The 22,702-nt window shown below is 38.4% G+C and overlaps 1 protein-coding gene across 1 annotated transcript in view; it reads right to left on the bottom strand.

The window, feature by feature from the left end:
- Positions 1-22,702, bottom strand: part of UACA (uveal autoantigen with coiled-coil domains and ankyrin repeats) — a 35,334-nt gene that overhangs the window by 2,911 nt on the left and 9,721 nt on the right. The window contains exons 2-16 of the mRNA XM_067305782.1: positions 16,031-16,164; positions 14,145-14,233; positions 12,930-12,994; positions 11,927-11,984; positions 11,534-11,604; positions 11,320-11,426; positions 10,186-10,367; positions 9,744-9,781; positions 8,361-8,450; positions 7,080-7,187; positions 5,976-6,008; positions 5,410-5,508; positions 5,167-5,203; positions 4,201-4,253; positions 158-2,857 (exon numbers count right to left, since the gene is read on the bottom strand). Coding sequence (XP_067161883.1) covers positions 158-2,857; positions 4,201-4,253; positions 5,167-5,203; positions 5,410-5,508; positions 5,976-6,008; positions 7,080-7,187; positions 8,361-8,450; positions 9,744-9,781; positions 10,186-10,367; positions 11,320-11,426; positions 11,534-11,604; positions 11,927-11,984; positions 12,930-12,994; positions 14,145-14,233; positions 16,031-16,164 — 3,864 coding nt within the window. The remainder of the gene's footprint in view (positions 1-157; positions 2,858-4,200; positions 4,254-5,166; positions 5,204-5,409; positions 5,509-5,975; positions 6,009-7,079; positions 7,188-8,360; positions 8,451-9,743; positions 9,782-10,185; positions 10,368-11,319; positions 11,427-11,533; positions 11,605-11,926; positions 11,985-12,929; positions 12,995-14,144; positions 14,234-16,030; positions 16,165-22,702) is intronic.

Below are 22,702 nucleotides of genomic sequence, written 5' to 3'. Positions count from 1 at the left end.
AAACAAGACTTCAGATTTGCAAATTTGGCCCAGTCTTAGCTACCTAATGCTCAGTACAAAGTCATTCTTGAATATCTAGAGTAGCTATATTCGAAAATCTAGTTCCTTAGAGCTAAACTGAGAACATTAGGAGCATTAACTGTCTGACACTTCCTACCTTGTTATCCTTGGCTTCCACCTGCTTTGCAGATTCCTGTATTCTTTTCTGCAGGTCAATAATTGTTGTCAATGATTTGTCACACCTTTCTTTCTGGTCTTTAATTTCTTGCTCAATGCTGCAGCTCCGTAACTGAAGCAATTCCTTTTCATCTTTTAAAGAAAGCTCACTCTTTTTAGCTTGCAAAGCCTCTTCACATGCTTCCTCATATTTTTTATTCACACTGAACAAGTTTTCAGCTATGCTATTAATTTGGGCCTCCAGATTACTTTTCATGGATTTGTATTCTGATATGTCAATTACTTCTTTGCTCTCCAGCTCTGTTAAAGCTTGCCGAGTATGCTCAATCTCAGACTGCAGCTTCAGGATTTCCTCATTTTTAATGCAGTTTTCTTCTTCCTTCTCTTCTAAGCTATTTTTGACTGTTACGATTTCTTGTTCTAGCATTTCCTTCATTTGCATATACTCTGCCAAAGGTACTGAAGAACTTTTTAGATCTGACAATTCCTGTTGTAATTCTCCTACTTTTAGTGTCTCTTTATCGTAACATTCCTTCTTACTTCTGAGGGCTTCCTTTAGATCCTCTATAGTGTTACCAAGAGCCTTCTTCAAGGCTTCAAATTGTTCCACTGGAAGATACTGACCCATATGAGCCTGCACAGTTAGGGCCTGCTTCGCGCTCTCCTGCAGCTCATCGTTCTCTTCTTTTTTGCCTGTGTACTTCTGCAGTAGTTCTCTCAATTGCTTATTCAACTCTTCCAGTTTGTTTATGAACATTTTTTCCATTTCATGGGATTTCTCAGCAAGGATGTAGTTCTGTTGCAAGTCATTTTGGATGGACAAAACACCATTTTTGAGCTTTTCATTTTCCTGTTTACATTTCTTGCTTTCTTCCTCACTTTCTCTGCACCTCTGCGTTTGTTCTAACAACTGCTCTTTTAGTTCTTTCACTGTGGCTTCAAAGCTTTGTTCTCTCTCTTTAAAGGAGAGAACTGGTGCATATTTGGACTTAATGCATTCTTGAATTGTGTCAAGTTCCTTCTTTTGGGCTTCAATTTCTGCATGTAACTGCAAAATTTCTTCTTGACCCCTTTTATAGCCAGCCATAATTTCAATGTTATTTTCCTGAAGTTCTTGCATGCTTTTATTTAAAGCAGTCACTTTAGACTCATGATCTTTTAAACTTATATAGTCAGTTTGTAGTTGATTCTGCAAGAGTTTCACCTTGTTTTTCAAAGTTGCATTTTCTTCATTTACCTTCATGAATTCTTGCTTTATCTCTTCAGTTTTTCCCTTCAGATCTGACAGCTCTGTATTAGTCTTTTCTAGTGTGTTATTCAAGACTGTTTTAATCTCTTCGTGCGTTGTAACCAACACATACTGATCCCTGAGAGTTTCTCTTATGACTGTGTTTTCAGACACTAATTTGCACATTTTTGCTTGCTCATCATCATATTTTTTATGAAGCGCAGCAAGCTGCTTTTCAAGCTCAATACCACTAGCTTTTAAAGCTTCTACTTCTTTTTTGTGCTGCTCTGGGGACAGGTACACAGCTTGGAAGTGGCTTAAGTTCTCACTTAAGTTGTTTTTCTCTGCCAGCAACTTTTCAGCTTCTGCCTTGCTTTCATTGTACTTCTTTGTTATTTCAGAAAGCTTTTTGGTCAGATCACCAATGGTCAGTTCACCTGTTTTTTTTAATTCTTCATGAATTTTTAAAGGCACATTCTGGCTTTTAATTTCAGTTTTTAGCATTTGGATTTGCTGCTTAAGCATCTTGTTATCCATTTGAACTCTTTCAACTTCCTTCTGCAAAGTCTGATTCTTCTGTAATAATTCAGAAATAGTTTTCCCAAGTTCCTCAGTTTTTTGCTCAAATCCACTCCTCATTTGTTCATGTTCTTCTGGCTTTACATGATGAGCAAGTTCAGCTTTCTGACTCTCAGATTCCCTCTTTAAAAGCCAAACCTCTTCCTGCAGTTTTTCACGTTCTCCTTCCATCTCTACTAACTTCTTCGCTTTCTCATTCACTTCATTTGATAACAACCCCTTCATGTTTTCAAATTTCTCTGCAGTTATGGAGTGGGCTAACTTCTCTGCTGTTTCTTTGAGCTGCTCTTTTAACTCTATGATGTTTCTTTCCCCTTTATCTCGCTCCATCTCCAACTTAACGAGTTCCTTCTGCAACCTTTTATTCTCTTCCACCAGCCTTCCTTCATCTGTCTTAAATTCTGCCACTAACAATTCATTCTGCTTAATCTGGTTCCTCAGTTTACCCACTTCAGCAGAGGCTCCTTCATACTTTGTTTTCATTTCTTTCAACTGATCCTTCAGCTCCTCTGTTAGCTTACTGCTTCCTGAAGCAGCTTCATTAGTCAGGTGATCTTTAAGAGCAAGAAAGTGGGTCTGCATTTGCTTAACTTTGCTTTCTGAGTCAAACATTCTCTTCTGTACATCTTTTAAAGCATCTTCCAGCTGTTTTATCTGTCCATCAGATTCCTCCTTGGTTCTTTCACACTCCGATGCCAAAGCTTTACATTCAGATACCTTGTGAGACAGTTCTCTCTGTAGTTTGCTAATTTCTTCTTTTGCTGCACCATAGCAGGTTCTCATGTTGTTGAGCTCTCTCTTTAACGTTTCCTTCTCTGAACTGGCTGATTGGTTAGGCAGGGATAGCTCCAGGGGTCTCAGCATAGACCTGGACTGAAGATAAATTGGCACAGAAATAGAAATGTTTTTAGAAGTTTGCCAATTCACCTGCCATATCATATATATACACACAATTACCTTAAATTTATACCGATATGAGCATAAAACTCATCTCCCTGAAAGATTTCAGGTTAATTAATCTATTCTTGCCCATATTACAGAACATATTTCAGCTTTTAACAGATAAAGTTATTTTGATTACAGTTCTACATTATTGTTTCTTAATCATCAGACTCCCCCAATTGTATGAAAATATCTTTAAAGGAAACAGAACTGACTAAGTATATCATGATTAACAGAACCTTCTCTCTGAAGAGAAGTCATCTATTTACTGTCCAGTAAAATATACCTCAAAAAAGTTTTGCCCCACCCCTCCTCCCCTGGGGTCTTTAACTGGACAAAAGGCTACTTCGCTACCAAGTATGAGGGTAATTACACAATGCAGACTTGCTTTGGTGATCTTATGTTCCTCAGACCAAAAAGCAGCAACTCTGACATGACCAACTCAAAGCTGCTTAACTCCTGCTTGGGACAGGATCCTTTCTTTACAACACATCAACTCACTCCATGCTTCAATTAAAAAAATCCTAAGTCTGTTTGGATAATGTCATGTAAAACATAGCAAAAAAAAAAAAAGGACTTCTGCATTTTCTGTGTTACCTGAAGAACTCAGATATTTAACAGAAAAACAAGAATGGGTTTTCTCTCCTTTAAGTGGCAGAAGTTAACCAAATCAAAATTTATATTTCAGTAAAAATTACTTGGCAAAAAACAAAAAGCATAAGATCTGCAGATTTATTTCTGGCCAAACATCTGGAAGCACAACAGATGAGACTCAAATATCAGAACAATTTATTAGTTAGGACTAATCCCTGTCATATACGTCTCACTGTAAAAACATGCTGGACCTCATAAATAACCAAGTTGGGGTTTAAAAGTGTGGCTAGGTATCAGCAAAACAAAATTGACAGAAAATTATTTAACTGACAGGAAACTAAAGTTTTCTGAATCTTATCTGAATTTAAGGGAAGAAGAAAATGTAGAAGAACAACTGACTGTATTCTAAACTGACTTTTAGTCCAGCAGCCTGTTGATTCAGTTTTAAGAATGATCATTACAGACTATTCAGTGCGTGACAGCAACAAGTTCACAGCATTTAAAGCAATGCCACATAAGTGACTCTAGAGGGCACCAACAATTACAAAATAAATGTTGTGAGGATTTTGTATTTTGTATTCAAAAGCAATGTTTAATATACATATATGTAAGTAAATACAGCTTTCCCAAGCATATATGTCATAACTATCATAATTCTCTAGGTGGTAAATATTTATTACCTGTGATTCCATAGCAAACATTTGACCTTCCTTAAGTAGTAATTCTTCTTTTCCTAGATTTTCACAAAGCAAACAACATTTAGTCTTTGTTTAAAAATAGCAAAACAAACACAAGAACTGTTTTTCCTTCCTAATCCTATTCTCTTCAATAGAACTGTACTAGGTAGCAGCTTGGTGTTTAAGTACTTGATATCAAGACAACGGCCCTTTAGTGCAGTCATACAGCGAAGCCTGTACAAAATCCCCCTGAAGGAAGAGATGCCCCTAACATCATGGGCTAGATACAGTTCTGCCAAACAGTATGGAAGCCACCTTGATTTAGCTGCACGGCAGCACATGAACACACCCGGAAAAAGCTCTCCAAATAAGTGACCTGTTCTGACAGGCAGCAAACAACGGCTCAGGGCAGGCTAAATAACACTAAGTTACATAAGTGCAAGACCGGTCTGTAACCAAGTTGGACATACAGAGCTTCAGTTTGTGGAAATGGAATCACTTCTAATACAAACAAAAGCCAAGGTTTTGCATTTGAAGTGATGCTCAAATCTGCCTACGCTAGAGTTTCACAGTGACCATAGTTTTCCTGTCTATCAGGAGGAATGAGCAGTCAGAATAGAAGACTTGAGCTGGAATGAGTGTTTTTAAGATACAAAGAATGGAAATGGAAGGATTCAGCTTGGATCACAGATCTTGCTCAGATTGTTTTTCACATTATTAGAGGACACAGGAGAGTTACAATGTGGATTTCACAATATCAGTCACTCCTAAGTGAGACAGATCAACAGTGCCCGAGCACTCAAGTACAAACACAACCAGGCCAGCTGACTGCTTTGAGGTTTGAGGCGTGAATACACGTTAAGTCTCGCTATAGTTAAGATGACCGAAAGGAAAAGACAACAGAGGTTTCATCTGTGTATTATAACTTGTTATGCATGACGCAATGTTAGAAGAATTAAATATACTTACTATTACCAAAATTACTTCCAGACCCCACAAAGTCAACCTGAAAGCAAAAGGCAGAAAATGTAGAAGTATAGCTGAAAGTTTATTTCAAAATTTCATGCTGTATTTAACTATGGATTAAAGAGCAGGAAAGGCCTTTACAACAGGAGAACTATTTAAGACTTTCAGCAATTTAAACTAAAATTGCTTCAGTATTTACACTACAGTAGATGGTAACCATATTACATTTCAAATCAATTGACATACTTCGTAATATTTGAGTTTAGCTTTCAGAGCTTCAATAGTTCTTAAGCTTTCTTCCTGCTGTTTTTCCTTGGTAGTTAGGATTTTCTTCAACTCATCTTTCTGAAAGAGAGCAGAAGTGTCAAAAAGCCAAAGCCACAAAAATAGCCAGATTTAAGATGTCAAGCAACTTATTTAAAAGAAAAGTTTAGAGAACCTCAACCAATGTCAATACTGAAAGAACCACTAATTTCTCAATTTTAAAGTTTTTCTAGAAGAACGAACAGAGTCATGGGAATATGCACCAACCTCACATTCGCATTTTAGTTTTGCATTACTGGAAGTCACTACTTAAAGAGATACTCCTATATTAAGTTTGTTTAAAGGTGCCATAGGGACTACATACATCACTGTTTGTAGTAACAAATGCCGTACAGCTGTATAAACCAAATACGTATCACTAGATAGTTCATTTAGCATTTATGGGTAACTTTTCTCTATAGTTTAAATACTGTAACTTAAGCACAATAACCATTTCCCCCATTTCAGAGTTTTACAGTTTTATTACACTTAAAAGTGGTATATCCTACCTCATTTTCAAGATCATCTGCAAACATTTGCTCCTGCAAAAATAACAAAAAAAATCCCCCCCAGAAATCATTTTTCAATAGTGTTTTTGAAGGGGCTTATATACAGCTTATTAGCTGATGCATCTACCCCAGTTTATAATGCTACATGCTTCCAATATACTTTTCCCCTTCCATTTACCATCTAACATCTGGAAAGGAAAAAAGAAATAGAAGTTAAGGATGTTTGACAGAACAATGTCTCTTGAAGTGTATATTAAGAAATGGGAACATCTTAATTATCTAGATCATACACCACTGAGGAAGAAAAGTAGTTTTTCAGTAGAAATTTGTCGATTTTTGGAAAATGAATGTTAAGTTTTTTGTTTGTTTGCTTTAAAGGCAATGCTCAAGACAATCTGACCTTCCAGGACAAAGTTTATGTGAAGACACATTGGTTTTATTTCTGTGCTCCACGTAGGGAAAGTTTCTTTTCTTTTCTTTTTTTTTTTTTAAATGCATCTCCTGCAGAAATGAAGTGCAGGAAAAAATGTGAGCCTCCAGAAAGCATGAAAAAAATCCTGTTTTGATTTTTCTCCTAAATTATACTGGGCATCTTCAGTGCTCCAAATACAGAGAACATTTCAGAAGACTGACTTTCAGTATAGGGTGACAGATTCTGTACTGGAAATCCTTTTTCCTATTTTTGCCAGTTGAAGAGTTCTTTATATATTTCTACTTATAGTAATAGCTGGAAAAAATAAGCATTGATCATCATACATACTGACTTACAACACCTACATTTAATTGTTCAGAGTAAGTTTGCTCTCTGAATTATAATATACCAAAACATATCATGATTACATTATGAAGTAGAGCCATAAACACTGTTACTCAGATTTAAGAAGTTGTAACAAGTCTCATCACATTTTAAGTATCACTACAAGACCAAATGTTGTCTTCCTTTGCAGAGAAGATGACAGTGATACATAATAGAAATAATTTACAGGAAAGCAGTGAAGACCACACTACTTATATGAGTTTTCCTTTCCACTTTAAGGAGTCTTCACTACGCATGTCAGGTGGTTATCACAGCTTCCAAGTCAGGTTATTCCAACATAGTTTTACCTCATTCAGCTGCAGCTGTAGCCCATTGATTCTATCCAACAGCATCCTTTGCTCCTCTTGCACTTCTCTCATTCGATCTTTCAAGTCTTGATTTTCTAATTCTAGTTCCTAGAAGAAAAAAAAATACATAAGGAAAACTAAAGAATCTGAACCAATAATTTTAACAGTCATTAAAAGACACCAAACCTTGATTAACAAGTCCCATAATCATTTTGTAGGACTTATTTTAGGTCCATTTCCTTTTGAATGTTTACAAATAAGCCTAAGTTTCTTCAAGTTTTCCATCTTTAGGAAGCTCATTCTTGGATAAATGTACAGAGGTTTAAAAGGCAATCTTATTCTAGTTTCATGCTAACAGCAGTTAAGAGGCTGCTCATCTGCCATCTGTCAACATGTAAAAATAACTGATGTTAAAACAGTGTCTGAAACCCAGCTGCCAGTCAAAGATGTAACAAGAAAATGTCTCCTCACGAGCGTGAAGCACAACCACCTTTAAATGGACCAACTGTTCCAACAGCCACCGGTATCACCCTAGTAACATATATTAAACACAGCATAAGAAAATAACAGGTCTTTGTACCTTCAATCAGTCCAGTGCTTACACCCAAACAAAGCCTGTTTAAACTCTGCCAGATTAGATCACTTCCTTAACTGTGATAAATACTTGAGCTCAAACCAGAGAAGTTGCATTTGGAGATCTTTATCCTTTTATTACAAAATATTGCAAAACAGCCTAAACTTCTCAGGGGCTTGTTTCCTATAGTTTAAAAAGCTATCTATCTTCTCAGAAACTAATGACACAGTAACTAGATGAGATAATAACAGGTAACATAATTATGATGCAAATCATTTTTAGTAAGACATTTAAATACACATCAGGAACATTCTCAAAAGAATGTTAAGTCTTGCTGTTTTGGGACCTTATAATTTCTCATTCCAGGACCAAGGGCTGAGGTACTGCACATGAACATCGTGGACAAAGGGTTAAAAGATGGGAAGGGCCAAGACACCAAGAGACTTGCAGCTATTTATTACACACACAAACAGGTTTTTTCCCCCTGAAAAGGTCTACAGTTTATCCGTGGAATTACTGCATTGCATACTCGGACAATTAAATTTTAATTAAACAACAATATATATGACCTGTCTTAATGGAATTGCTAATGGTTACTTACAAGCACATCTTGTCTTTAACACGTCTGGTTCATTATGCAGATAGGAATGTGTCTGGTTCATTACACATATAGGAATACATAAGTCATAGAAAGTCTTCTAGTTTACCTGAGCATTATGCTCTTTCCGATACACTCTGACATTCACCTCCTCCTCCTGCACATGCAGCCGATTCCATTTTTGTGACATGTTAGTAACCTGTTATCGCAACATTAAAACATTAACCTATGTGTCTGTTGCATTCTGAAGAAATCCCTTTCTGGGACAGCAGGCTGCTCCAGCTTTGATTCCTGCTTCCACTGGGGGGCAATACTACTAAACATTCAAATTTTGCTAGACCTGTTTCTCCTTACGAATTAGATCTCTCATGATCTCATCCAGACAGAAAACAGGATGCCTGTCGGATCTCAGACACACATATCAAAGTGTATTCAAACAGAAATGCACATACCATCTGACTACAGAAGGAACCTTCTCAGCTACATGTGAAGTCAAGAATTCAAAGATACTGAGCCAGCTTTGCCCCACAGCATAATCCTAACCGGCCTCTCAGCAGTACCAGCTGCACGCTTTGTTTCAGTGGTCGGGGTAAGCAGCTTACAGCCCACCTCTCTCAGGTTCATACAACCGTGGCATTACCCTTGTACCAAGAGTCCCTCCAAAGCCTCCCTGAGCAGCTTTAACAGACCTGAGAATCATGCCTCAGAATTTAGGAGTTGTATTTCAATATGTAGATGTGGAAAGAAGCCACTATTTATGCTCCAGAAGCACACAGTATTTTGTTTGACATGCAGTATAAACATGTAGCATAAATTAAAGTAACAGGCCTGCTGGGCAGCATCAGGCAGGATTATGAATCTTAAAATTATGAAGCCTCAAAGTAGTTCATAATTATGACACTGTCCTCTACCAAATGAGGCACTAAAATTGGAAGAAAAAAGATGCATACATGCATGAGTAGCTTCAGCATGGCAACTGTACTCATTAATTACCTTTACAGGCCAGCTACCACAGCTATTTACTTCACAGCAGCAAAGACAGAAATTGCAGTAAAATTTACACCATAACTCCTAAAATCTTTTCCTGTGCAATATATACTGAACATTGCAATTAAAAAAGCTTAGAAAACGTTGCTAGGACAGTTAGAGACTGCACAATTTCATTCCACACCCATTTTTAAAACATGAGGTGTCCCAAGCTGCTTTGCAGAACAACCAGCTTTTGAAGAAGCAGTAACATGCAAAACCAGCTCCTCCTTCAGCAACAGCTCACATCCAGCAGTGGACAACGGAGAAGTTACTGAACATAAACACCGGCCAGAATGTCAGGCTCAAACACCCCTATCCATTCTGTGCCTTGTTTCTTCCCCTGCCACCCCCACAAATAAGAGGAAGGAATAATGCTACAGCAGAAAAACTTCATTAATGCTACATGCCCCCTCATATCTTCTCAGAAGATAAGGTTACAGATATATACTATAAAAAGCCTCACCTTTTGTTCAGGTTGCCCTTTCTTCACGATATCCCTTGCTGAAAAAGGAATCAAAAATTGGGAATTTAAAGTGCATTTCATTCAGATTCATGCAATGCATACCCAGCTATTTTACTTAAGTTTTTATCTTGAGAAGATACTTCAAGAAATAGATATTTGCTGGTTTGATTAACTGGAAAAACAACATTTACAAGTCCAAGGTGAAACTCCCATGAGCAATACCACAGTGCCAGGTTCAGAAAGATTAAAACCCTGTACCTCATGACATCACAGCATGGATTAGCTTTTAAAAAAACATCTTTCCTCCCAGACAGGCAGCTTTTTGTTTAAAGAATTAGCGCTGCCCTCCAAAGAACAGGTTTCTGAAGACCTAACACAGCGAGAAGATGCACAATTCAAGAGACAGAATAATAGCAACCAGTTACAGCAGTGTTCTTCATACCTTTGCTGGAATCCTCAACGGCAGCTTTTATTAAAGCCAAAATGTCAATATTGTCACCAATTCTGGCATAGTAAGCACAGTCATGACCAAGGCCATCAGCCAAACTAACATCCGCACCATTTTTGAGCAAAACTTCTACTGCATCCCTGCAGCCATATTCACAGCCTAACATTAAGGCAGTCCTGGAAGGGGGAGAAAGATTGCGTTCAGAGACTCCCAGATCTCACGTTCACAATGGAACAAAGAGTTATAGGAATAATCCTTCACACACACACCTTATGTTTAATTATAGAAACTTCAATCAAAAAAGTTCTTTCCTCTATCAGGAGAGGAAAGAAAGTTTTAAGTCATGCAGTCAACTTTAAATATTTTTATAAAAAGAAACAAACAAAAGCCCACTCCAACAGCATTGCTTTCCTGCAGTGAGGATGAATCTGCTGCCTTTGAGAGCCACCCTGTATTTTGAGAACTCACATGATTTTTGGCTCACTCTCTATTTAAACAGGAACAACAAACCCAGGATGAAAGAAAGTTTGGACAAAGTTTGAGCGGGTGTTTGGAAGCCCTGGCAATCCCTTCCAGAGGAACACCTGCCAGTTCCAGCAAACGCCATGCAAGCGCCCGCGCCCTGACCAAGAGAGGCCTCACGCCCACTGAGGCAAATAACTGGGAGGAGAAAGAGTTATGCATAGACCTGCATGTACAGAAAAGGGACCTAAATGCTCCGAAATGTTTCCTTAGGAACCCCAATGGGACTTGGGCACTTCTTGACAGAGTACCACTTTTGGAATCAATAGGCAAAATGGATCATGACAAAGGGTGCAAGGTGCAGCTGGAGCAAGAGAAGAGGAGAGGAGAGATGAACCTTTAGCAAAAGCAACTTCTGTTTCTCTGCAGCCAGCAACATGCAATACTTTCACACAAGTCAACACAAGTCAACACATATTTTAGATGCAAGAACAAGCAATTAAAAAGGCCAAGTTTATTTGCATTATTGAATTGGCACATTACTTTTGGATTAAGTCAGAGTTTAGGATTCTTTTCAGCTGAGTTTTAACCTATTTATTGAAAACCAAGGACAGCTTTCTACTTTGAAAAAGTCAGTAGACATTCTGACCACACTGCATGCATTACCTGTTTTGTTTGTCCTTGGCATTAACCTCTGCTCCTCTGTCTATTAGAAGCTGACAAATTGTAGGATGACACATCTGAGTGGCCAGCACTAATGGTGTCCTCCCATCCTAAAGACAGGAAAGGGGGAAAGAAGTAAGGAAAGGGAGAGAAAGCAGAGAAAGCACAAGAACTCTAGTGGCACTCATATGGGAGAGAGATTTAAGTAGCAACTTACTCCATCTTTCGCATTCACGGAGGCCCCATGGTCACACAGTAGCTGTATACTGGAGGAGCAGTCTGACATAGCTTGCAAGAGAAGAAGAGAAAGGAGCAAGTTATATCGCTGAACAGTGCTCCTTGAAACCCCAAACGCCTCCTTGGGTACATGCATTTCACAAGGATACAGTACATGAAAGTAAAAGAAAGCATGGCAAGGCTCTATGACTCTCAAAAGCACAAAAAAGCACCACTGGTCAGGACTTTAAGACACTGCCTATATCGCTATGCCCAGAACCACACTATGCCCACTTATAACCTCTGCTAAGTCTTTTCCTAAAGACAATTAAGGCAGCATACAGATTTGTTAGTGGATTTCATTCCGCAGTTACCAGAAAAGCAAAGCCTTTACCTGCATCATGGAGAGCAGTTCTTCCTTGAAGATCCACATTTTCAGTTGGACAATTGTACTATTAAAATAAGCAATTCAGCTTCAGTTAGGATTGAAATTGCATTTATAAAACATTAAATCACTTGGGGTTTTACTTAGTCGTTTAATAAAAAAGTGCTTTTATAGTTCTCAAGTATACTGACATACAGGAAAAGGACTAAGGGTGCATCCATTCTAGTACTTCAAACACTGCTCAGAAGAGTTTTAGAAGTAAATTAAGACTGCAAAAAAATTTGCAATCACACACGATTTCCTCTAAAACTTCCAAGTGTTTGTGCACTACAGCTAGGACTCTCTGCTATTAGTTTTTACTCCTCTGGTACAATTATCACTACTAGTTCTGGCATTTTACAGAAAATGCACCATTTGTGTCAGCATGCAGACATAGGCATCACCAAAAGAGATACATTTAAAAGCATCTTTTAGCTTGGCAAAGGTCCAAATGGGCACAGACTGACCAGGAATAAACATCAATGTGACCTCAGAAGCCTTCCACAAATCAATGGGGTTCCTACAACTGCAACATGCAGCTAGTCTAGTGGAGGCCTGCCCACCCCCCCCAATATACAATCCAATATTGTTTCATTAATGAAAGATTACTGGACATAATTGCCCATCTGTGGAAGAAAACACTATTCTGCAGCAAATCTTTCAGTCCTATTGCTTCTGAATACCCATATATTTAGAAAAGGAACACTAATCTTTAAAAGACCTGACTCCATTTCCTTTTACCACGTTTAAACTAAAATTTAATTGTCTGCGTGAAAAGATAGAGATGTTTATTTTCTTAATTTTAGCACTCTTTCAGCCACAACTTATTTTATGTGAAAAGGTATTTTCCCCATGACTGTTTTTTTTTAAGAAAGCAATCGTTTAAAGAAAGTAGACTACTTCAACATCAAACAAGTATATTTAAGAACTCCTTTTTCTTCTTCTATGAGTAAAAAGTTACATTTTTCAGTACCTGCAATAATTTCTGCAAACATAAAGCATGTCCATATTTTGCAGCTAGGTGCAACGCGTTTCGACCTATAAGGAGAGCAACATCAAATTCAGGACCTATTTTGTATATGCATCTGAAATACCGCACACAAATTCAAATGCTTACGTTGTTTCTCAAAAAGTCTATTACTAATCAAATAACACTGACTCATAAGAAGTGAATCTGTCTTTCACTGAAGGCTTTACAAAGAGTTTATTTCATCTGAACCCAAACTCTGCCTCCTCCATAATTCCATATGCCTCATTACTGGTTATCATGTGCTGGATGTAGGGAAACATTGAGTCACGTAATTGCCTTTAGAGGCAGTGATTTCAGGACAAGAGGCAGTTTAGGTCAACATGTACATAGTTTTAAATTTTTTTATTTATTTTTTTTTTTTTTTGCAATTCAGCCAGTATTATAACTAAGCCATCTATCTCATATATACTTCATTCCCTTTGCTAAACAATCTTCTTTCTTAATTTAGAAAAACTGCAACTGAGGATTCAAATTCAAGTACAGTGAAATTAATCTCAAAATACTGCAAGTGACTCCACATGAGTTACAAAAAAAATCTGGCAAGTAAAAAGAGCCTAGATTATTTCTGTAATGATCTTAGAAATAAAATATACTTTAACTATGTTAAATAATGAGGTAGCACAATCTTATGGAAGAGTTAAACTGGGTGCTATTTTTGCTTAACACCTTCACACAAAAGCTGATCTCATACAGGTAAAGCAAAAGGTAGCACAGAGGTACACAGAAGTTGAGGGCTCAGTACAGAGGCACAAACACTTGCCAGGTCATTTAAATCAAATTCTCACTATGCACACTACAAGTATCCATGAAATGCACTTGATATTTAAACACAAATTCATTTAAAACAGTTCTTATCTTGTTATCCTTAACCAGAGAACAGATCTCACCAGTGAGACTGGAGTAGACTGCACAGAGCCAAAATTAACAAGTTCTGCTGGACCTGAGTGAGAAGCATTCATGAACCCATATAACAGGACATGACCAGTTTCCTCTAAACTGAGCCACAAGTCACACAGGTAAAAATCAGTTTTATAGCAAGCACAGAAAACTCTACAGAGGTGATGAACATCTATCCTACACCTTGGCTTAATCCTACCGCAAACAAAAACCAAGCTGAGAACTTTTGAAAGTTCCACTTTGAACTTCGAGGAAGCATACCTGCAGCATCGGTGGCTGTGATATCAACTCCATGAATAAGAATAGTATTCAAGCAATCCAGATTTCCCTTTGACGCTACAACATGGAATCTAAAAAATAGGAAACACCTTGCTTAAGCATAACTGTTTTATACACAGGACAAAAAGGTAATAACATTAAGCAGGAAAGTCAAAGCAAAACATTGAATACTGAAAGCATCATACAGTACAAATTCAGCTTTGTACACTGTCCAAATCTAGTTAAGAGTTCTGCAGATTTTACTTTGAGGAACAAGAGGACTTTTTAAAGTAGTCGTCATTTACCTTTAATCAGTGAATCAAGTAGAATACCAATACACTTTCCATTTTTCTTTCACATTCAAATTGAGCAAGAGCAAGTATTTAAATACTAAAAGCGAAGATTCTTTATCAAAATTTGACATTCTAGCTATCTGGAATTCTGACAGTCTTTTTTTGCAAGCATACCTTTCAGAAATTGAGTGAGGAGGAAGGGTCAATATGAACATTTTCAGAATCTCTATAGTATAGATGATTAACTTCTAGAGTAAGAAAGGGAAGAAAAAAGAAAAGCAGTTTCTTCTTTGTGCCCCTTTCATTAAGGCTACTAATTCCATCTTTATTTTCTGTTCCAGTCGTCCTGAGGTTACTGATGGACACCAACAACATTTTTAATCAGTAAGTCATCCAAGGACTAGATACAATCAGAGGTGGATGTTAACACAAGCTTGATGAAGATGCTCAGTGCAAAGAAGCTACCATGATGGTTCATTATCAGCAGTATCTGTCAGTACTCAGAGTCGGGATGTGTTAAACAAATTGCTCATAACCAGTCAAGAAGCAGAAAAGTAACACGACACCAAGTTTTAAAACATCTACCTCATGACAAGCTAGCTCTGGATTTACAAAAATTAAGAGAAGATCCTCAATACTAAAAATGTAAATCAGCTAGGAAAACAGCAGTTTGTAAGACACATGCACCATCCCATATGCGCCAATTCAAAATACCTCTCAGAACATAGGACTGCACTGTGGAAGAGACTAAAAGAAAGGCAGGGTACAAGCTAATAGCTCAAAAGTCCATTTTACTAACGAATAAACAGCATCTCTAATGTAATATAGTCTCAGAAACCAAAAGTTTAGGAGGTTAAAAAATTAGCTTTCCTCATAGCTCACATTACACCTGGTACTTCTAATAGCACTCCATTCAAAACTTATGGACACTTCTTCAAATTATGGCTGAGCTAAATTATTTGTCTGTAATCTTGAGGAAGTTAATTTTAAGCAAAGACCAGCTCAATCAGTATCTAAAAAACACTGCCTACAGTCCTTTTTTATTTAAAAAAAGAAAGAAAAAAAAATGTAGTTTGATTGTTCTTAAAACAACAAACATATACAAAACTACAAATTGACAACACACAATTTCAGAAAGCTTTAAATAATTGAACAAAATGGCAACTCTCGGAAACTCTTCTGCCTCTTATTTGGGACAGCCCCCATTGATTTACATTAATAAATCACCTACGCATAGAAAAAGATGGGGAATGTAGCCACACATCTCTGCCAAACCTGGCTAGATCACATGCTTAAAGTCAGTCTTCGCTGCTAAACCCATCCTACAGCCACATGATAAACCATTAGTTCAAATTTCTGTTCAAACAGGTTTTCTCCCTTCTCTGCTTCTTTCACTACACTGTAGAAGCAATATGCTTTTCCATGTGCAATTGCTGATTAAAAGCTTCCATAAGATTGGTTTAGATGAGGCTACAATCCACCACAGTATTACAAAGATTTATACAAAAATAGTTTTTCAAGCAGCCAGATTTAGGACTTGAACAACTTCCACTAGCTTCCCCAACATCCATTATTGGATTACTGGGAGTTACTTACGCAGATCTCCCTTCCACATCCAGTTTAGTAGGGCTGACTCCTTTTTTGGCAAGGATTGATGAAACCTTTTCCACATCGCCCCTTTCAGCTGCTTTCATTAACCTGTCATCATACTTGTTCCAGTCTGTATTCAGCTGTATAAGACATAATTAGAAAAATTAGTGAGCTTATGGTACTGTATAAACCTACCAAAGCAGCTTCAATAAAAGGCCAAATTATGTGCTATTTCCAGGGGAAAAAAAAATCTTGGTTTACAAATTAAGTTGTAGCTTTTACAGTGTTTAGAGTTATTTACATACAACACTATAGTATTTCAGTCAGGCCATTAGCGTTGGATGTACCCTGCTCCACGCAGCCTGGTTAAGTCACTCAGTTCCTAAAGCAGACCATTTGGGTCTAAAACTGCTTTGTTTAGTTTTGGACAGAACAAGGCAGAACAAGAAAAAGTAAACCTCAAGCTGCACACAAGTGATGATTTCCTTGTTTGCTCTAAAGCAAACTCAAATTAAGCTTTCAGACACTTTCTCATATCAAGTGGTCTTTAGTCATCCCCTTCTGACCCCATAATGCAACCACAAACTATTTATCTGCCATGCGAGGCCTCCAGAAGAGCTACTTTTCCACTGGATCTTCGCCTTCTAGTCTCCCATCATGGATTCTTCCATCCTGACCAAAATAAGTCTTTCCCCACAGTGGTCAACTGGCAAAGGAAAGAACTGCTACACAGGGCTGTGATAAACTAAAGACTTTACAAGGAGAGAAGAGATATCACATGTATTTGTACACATACACCTTTAGAGCAGGGCGACTTCTAATATCGCAAAACCATGACAATAATGTGTCTAGAAGACTTCACAAGGTCACGTAAGCAGGGAGCTCCATACAAGACTAGCAATATCTGTGCATAGTTATAGAGATATTTGTCCAACTTAAAAGCTCTACTGATGGAGAGGCCGAGTTGTCCAAGGAGAACTGCAGCTCAGTGCTTCATATTTGAGACTTTTTTTCTTAGTGCCTGAACTGGTTATTGCTTCTTAACATCTCCACTATGTATGTTAAGAAATTACTTCCTCTCTCTTTGCAGTGCTTCTTGTATATTTGAAAAAAGCTACATCTCTTCCTACTCTCATGGCCTTTAGGGAATGCACATCAGTTCTTTTCTCTCAACAGCAAGGCATTTAACTCCATTAACTATATTAAATCGGGGGGGGGGGGGGGTGTTCATCTTTATCAGTCTTTTAAATCATGATAGTCTAAAGAAAATCATAACAAAGTATATCATTTCTGTATATTAAGTATTTGTCCCAGTCTCAAGCCTTACAGACTAAACAAGACATAACAGAAAGAAGCAAGGAAGTGCAAGTAACTGAGCCAAGAATAGTACTGCTCACAATTTTCAATCTAAATCATTTTCAAAAGAGGCTTTTCACCATTTTCAACATTCATTTAAAAATTCTTTCGTAAGTGAGCAAACAAAGCTGCTAGAATTTTTCCATCTATACATATTCACCTATATGTGTGTGTATGTATACATATATTCCCCTGTAAAGTAAAGGTGACAGGGGAGAACTCAATGGATACGAGTAAGCCTTATGCGATATTTGATGATGACAACAATTATGAGATGCATGCAATCAGCGGTAGACTTCAGTTTTCCTGAATCTGGCAGTCAGCCACATGCAAAGTATATAAATATAATCCTCTCTAAACCAAGCTCACATTTATTAAAAAAGTTGGACCTCCCAGCTTTACTGAAAACTTTTGGTTTTGATGTCCATTCCAAAACTAAACTGATAAGAGAACACCAGAAAAACAAAGAGCACAGAGCCTCTTTCTGTCTTTCCAACTCATGCAAACTGCTCTTCACAAAACCTCCTCTCCCAGCCACTGCTAAGGGAGCAGAGCTTGATGCCACCTCTGCCCCCACGGAACTGCAGGCTACTGCCAGGAGAAGCAGTCCCCACTTCCCAGCCACACTCTCCCACTTCGCTTGCGTTAGAGTCAGCAAACAGACTCATGCCACAGCGGCACAAGCAGCTAATCCATAAGAAAACTAATCCAAAAAACTTCTCATGGAACCAGCTCGTTGAACCGATCCACCTGCAGTCGTATATAAAGGAAGATATATAGGCAACAACATACAGCTGGAGACAGAAGCAGATCCGGTACAACACCGGAGCACAGTTGGGTACGTGCACTGCACACAGCAGAATGCCTAAATGACGAAGCCTCACTGCCCATGGACGGCTTACGTACACACAACATCAATATGGAAACTTCATCACTCATTCAACACGCTGAATTTGGCTGTTCTTAAAAATAGATTCAAACTAGCACCATAAATCCTGAACTTTTGACTATTTTGGACTGTTGAAAGTGTCAAAGTTTTAGCTGATCAAGTGTGACATTCAAGAGGTAAAAAGTCTATTGAGCTGTATAAGAAAGTTTATAGCTGCAAATGGTCTGCAATTATCAAAGCTATGTAGACTTTGCAAAGAAAGCAGAAGTCAGTTATAAATAGATCACCACACACTCACCCAAACTCAGACATTAGTCACCCCTCACTTATTCCTTTTTAATTCAAATTTGTTATTTAAAGCCACACACCAAGCATTCTACCCCCAAAAACCTAAGCTTGTTCCATATATGGCCAAACCTATCCTTTCCAAACTGCTTTTACTTTTCAGGAAATTGTTGTGTGACATGATCTTCATGGACAAGCTGAAGACACTGATGACGCACTATTTGAGAAGCTTCTGACAAAAGAAAAAGGCTTATAAAGGAGTATTAGATTCTAGTTTAACTATATGTACTGAGAGCAGTCTACATAATTCACTGAAAAGTGACCGATAAGCAAGTTATAGCTGCACTAAGTTACTTGTCACTATGACTGAAAGATCCTTGCCTCACTTAATAAAGGACATTAAAATTGGTAAACACAGTAATTTCCAAAATAAATCAGCCAACCACAAATTTTTTTTGGTTACTAGTTAAGTGAGAAAGCAGTCTATTAATGCAATAGTTTATTTTTGATTTATCATAATATCTTCTTCCCCCACTTTAAAGTGCCAAACCCATGATAGGAAAGTTTTAATAAAACTTTCCATGAAACCAAGAGCAGCAGTAGCAGATAAAAAACAAAACCTATGTTAAAAAACAAGGTTATATTCTTTCAAGACAGAACTACACTGAGAGTTTTCATGATTTAATATAAGGTCTAGAGAATCCACGGTGGAGAGCTCCATCTCTAGGTAGCTGCTTCCCAAAGTGGCCAGAATTCAATGCTGCTCACAAGCAAGGGCTCAGCTTGCCCTTGGAGCCAGAGTTTGCCAGTTATATTTAAAAAAGCAAAACAAAAATCCCCGACACACACACCACACCAGTCTGCATCTGTAGAATGACCTGTTTAACACAGTTGTAAGCATAGTTATCTTTATTCCCTGTTCCCATGAATTAAAAGATTAAGGTAATCATGAAGTATTAGAAATAACTATTCCGTAGAATACTTGCTAAGAGCGACACAAAGTAATAAAAATAGGTGGCTTTGCAATTATGCCCACTAGTGCTGATTTGCCCGAGTGCATTACTGATTGTCAGCCAATTAAACCATTCGCTGCCATGAAGCCAAGGCAGCCTCGTCGGGATAACGAAGTCACAGCGGTGGCACTGCAGGTAGACCTGGTCGTTTCTCACAAAAAAGCTGCGTGCATTGCCAGGGAGGAGAGCACCGCTCCTCTGAAGCTTGGCCAGTTTCCTCAGCTATTCACTACCTTATTTGTTGTTGTTGTTGTTTTTTAAAGAATAACTTAGAAACTACACAGAGAAACAGCTTGCCCCCTCTAAATTCCTTTGAATAGGACACATTTAACATCCTTAGTGGAAAGGCAGTCATGCATGTTAGCAACTCTATGAAACTGAGAAATTTAAAAACTTGCAGTTTATACCATTAGCATGAACAAATTCAAACATTAAAACCCTTTTACCATACCTTCTTTATTCCCATTTTGTGAATCTTCTAAGATCACTGCATTTTTTTTTAACTGCTATCATCTTACTATAATTACATTTTTTTATTTGGTTATAACAATTATACAGAAATTGTATCAGTTTCCTACTATGTACTAAATCAAATATTCTCTTGAGCATTTCACTTTTTATTTACATTTAAAGAAAAATCCCTGCAGGAAAAGTTCTTAACGAAGACAGACATAAATCATGCTAATTAAAAAGCATAAGCTGCAAAACAGTTACAAAATTCGAGCATTTTTGCTGTTGTAAACCATTGCCATTGACATGAGGTGCAAGATACCTACTGTGTCCTTAGCTGCACGAGAAAACCAACAACTCATCATAGAGCTTGCAGCTTCTGCCTGCCAAGAGCAATCACTCTCTCGCCCCAGGATACAGGCCGCCGAGGTTCACGAAGCAAGCGCGGAGGCAGAGTCCCAGGCTGCTTGAAGGAATTCGGTCTCTCTACTGCCCTGAATTCATTCTGCTCCATCCTTCACTTAGCTTGGATTCCCCAAGTATGTTTTCTCCATCCTCAGGATCTTCTTCAGACTTCATAACTCCTCGGAAGACCCGTGCGGCCCCCAGCCCCGAGGCTGCCGCACGTGGAGGCCGCTGGTCCAGGCCCGATGCTGCGCCAGCCCCACGCGCGGCTCCTGCTGCTGCGGCGTCTGAGGCGCACCAGACTGCCAGCACGACCCAGGCTCGCAAGTAAATATTGCCCAGATCCGAAATACCTTGTAAACAATGCGTAGACAGTCTCACCAGCCCAGTTCTATTTTCTGATGATCCAGTACTTGATAGCCGAGCAATAGCTATTAATACATTCTCCGCATGCTCGTGTCATGAGTAATACATTTCAGGTTTAATGGTAGCAAACGAGACAAGCGTGCCTGAAACTTTACTACCATGCTGTTATGTTTTGCAGATTGCAAACACTAAAATAACTAACATGTTAGTTAAATTAACTATCAGCTGACATTAATGAAGGTCATACTTCTCACCACTAACAGAATAAAAGCACTGAAATACTAGCAGGAACAGTTTTTTCCCCTCTGTTCCACCACACCACAAAGCTGAAACCAGGCCCATCATCAGACTTCAGACAGTTACAACCACAGAGCAAATGGAATGCGTGATCCTATTTTGACAGACATGTAACTGATTTTAAATTAGAACATGCACATGCCTCTACTTTAAAAAAAATTCTCCTTTTACAATGATGAAACCCATTCTGAATAGAACCTGGTTTCAGCTTACTGCTGCTGCCAGTCTGTCTCCCAGCATGTTAAATGAGAAGACACACAGAGGCTGTCAAAACATTAAATAGACAGCATAATGATTAACAGTAGTGAAAGTGTAGAGTCTCCTTTCACGAGTTTTAAATTTAATGGAGATCTCCTGAGTGCTGTATTTAGAAGACTAGGACAACATTTCAAGTTATGTGCTGTTTTGTCTGCATATGGTGCATAGCAAAAAGACTACACGTGCAAGAGACTACAAATAACTTAATAAATGGGTCTCCTCAGAAAAGCAGATCAATATCACTCCTTCTATTCATATTTGCACAAATTCACTCATTCCCAGTAACATCTAAACTATTCCTACATGCTATTTGCTTTGAGCAACAACCCTTTGCCTCATACCACTGACATGTTTCTTGAAAGAACGTTCCAAGACTTATCTGTAATTAGTCTCCATGTGACAAAACCACTCTAAAAAAAGAAAAAGTTCAGTGAATAACAGAAAGGCTATGTCATCTAAGACCTTATCTTCTGACCAGAAACAAGTCTACCCCTTGAAGCTAAAAAAGTGTTTATTTTTTCCAAAAATTACAAAGTGGCAAAAACAGGAGAAAAAAAACCACTTAACTGAAATCAGAGTTTGGTTAGAAACTGTTTAGCTAAGACTATGCAACACAATTCTCAGCTTTACCCATCCCAAAGGTTTCATTCTCCTCCATTTTCATCCGCCTTATGCGGACAACCACCACAAGGTGGGAACTGCACTCGCCCTGCAATTCCTTTCCTCTGAAGTTCCCCCCAAGCCTGTCTTGGCCACGAGAGAGGACTGCTGAATGGCACTGCCCGCTCACACCCCGTGAAGACGAAGCGGCCCGAGGAGGCAGTCCTCGGGAAACCGGCCTTCCCGCTCCTCCAGCCACGAGGCAGCTCGCAGCAAACACCGTGCAGCTATGAGCTCGAGCCAGCGAGGCTGTTCTGCAGGGCAGGGAATCGCAGCGCTTGAAGGGTAGAGAGCAGCGCTAGCTGACGGCATGCGCCCGGCTAGGCAATGCCCTGTCCCAGCAGCTGCAAAAAGCATTATGTACCACGCTTTGCAGAAAGCTTACTTTTGTTCAAGATTTGTACCTGAGCAGGGGAGACCCTCCGTTAGAGGATTTTAGCAACAAGGCAGTAGCAGTTCCCCTCCCAAAAGAATCACTTTTCCCTTTGTGATTGCCTTTATCAATAGCACCAATGAGACACAGGGTTTTTTTGTTGTTGTTTTTTTTCCCCTTAAGAGCTTAGTGAACAAACATTTAAAATGACAATGCTGCTAATTATAAAGAAAGACTAAGTCTTCTTTGAACACTTAAAGCATGCTTGTGTCACGTTCTCTCAGTGTAACTTAAGTCTGTAACAGTAACTCAGATTTAGTTTTTTA

Source organism: Apteryx mantelli, chromosome 15, assembly GCF_036417845.1.
Source record: "Apteryx mantelli isolate bAptMan1 chromosome 15, bAptMan1.hap1, whole genome shotgun sequence".
Lineage (NCBI taxonomy): Eukaryota > Metazoa > Chordata > Aves > Apterygiformes > Apterygidae > Apteryx > Apteryx mantelli.
The sequence above is the reverse complement of the archived record's forward strand: the minus strand, read 5'-3'. Positions and strand labels throughout refer to the sequence as shown.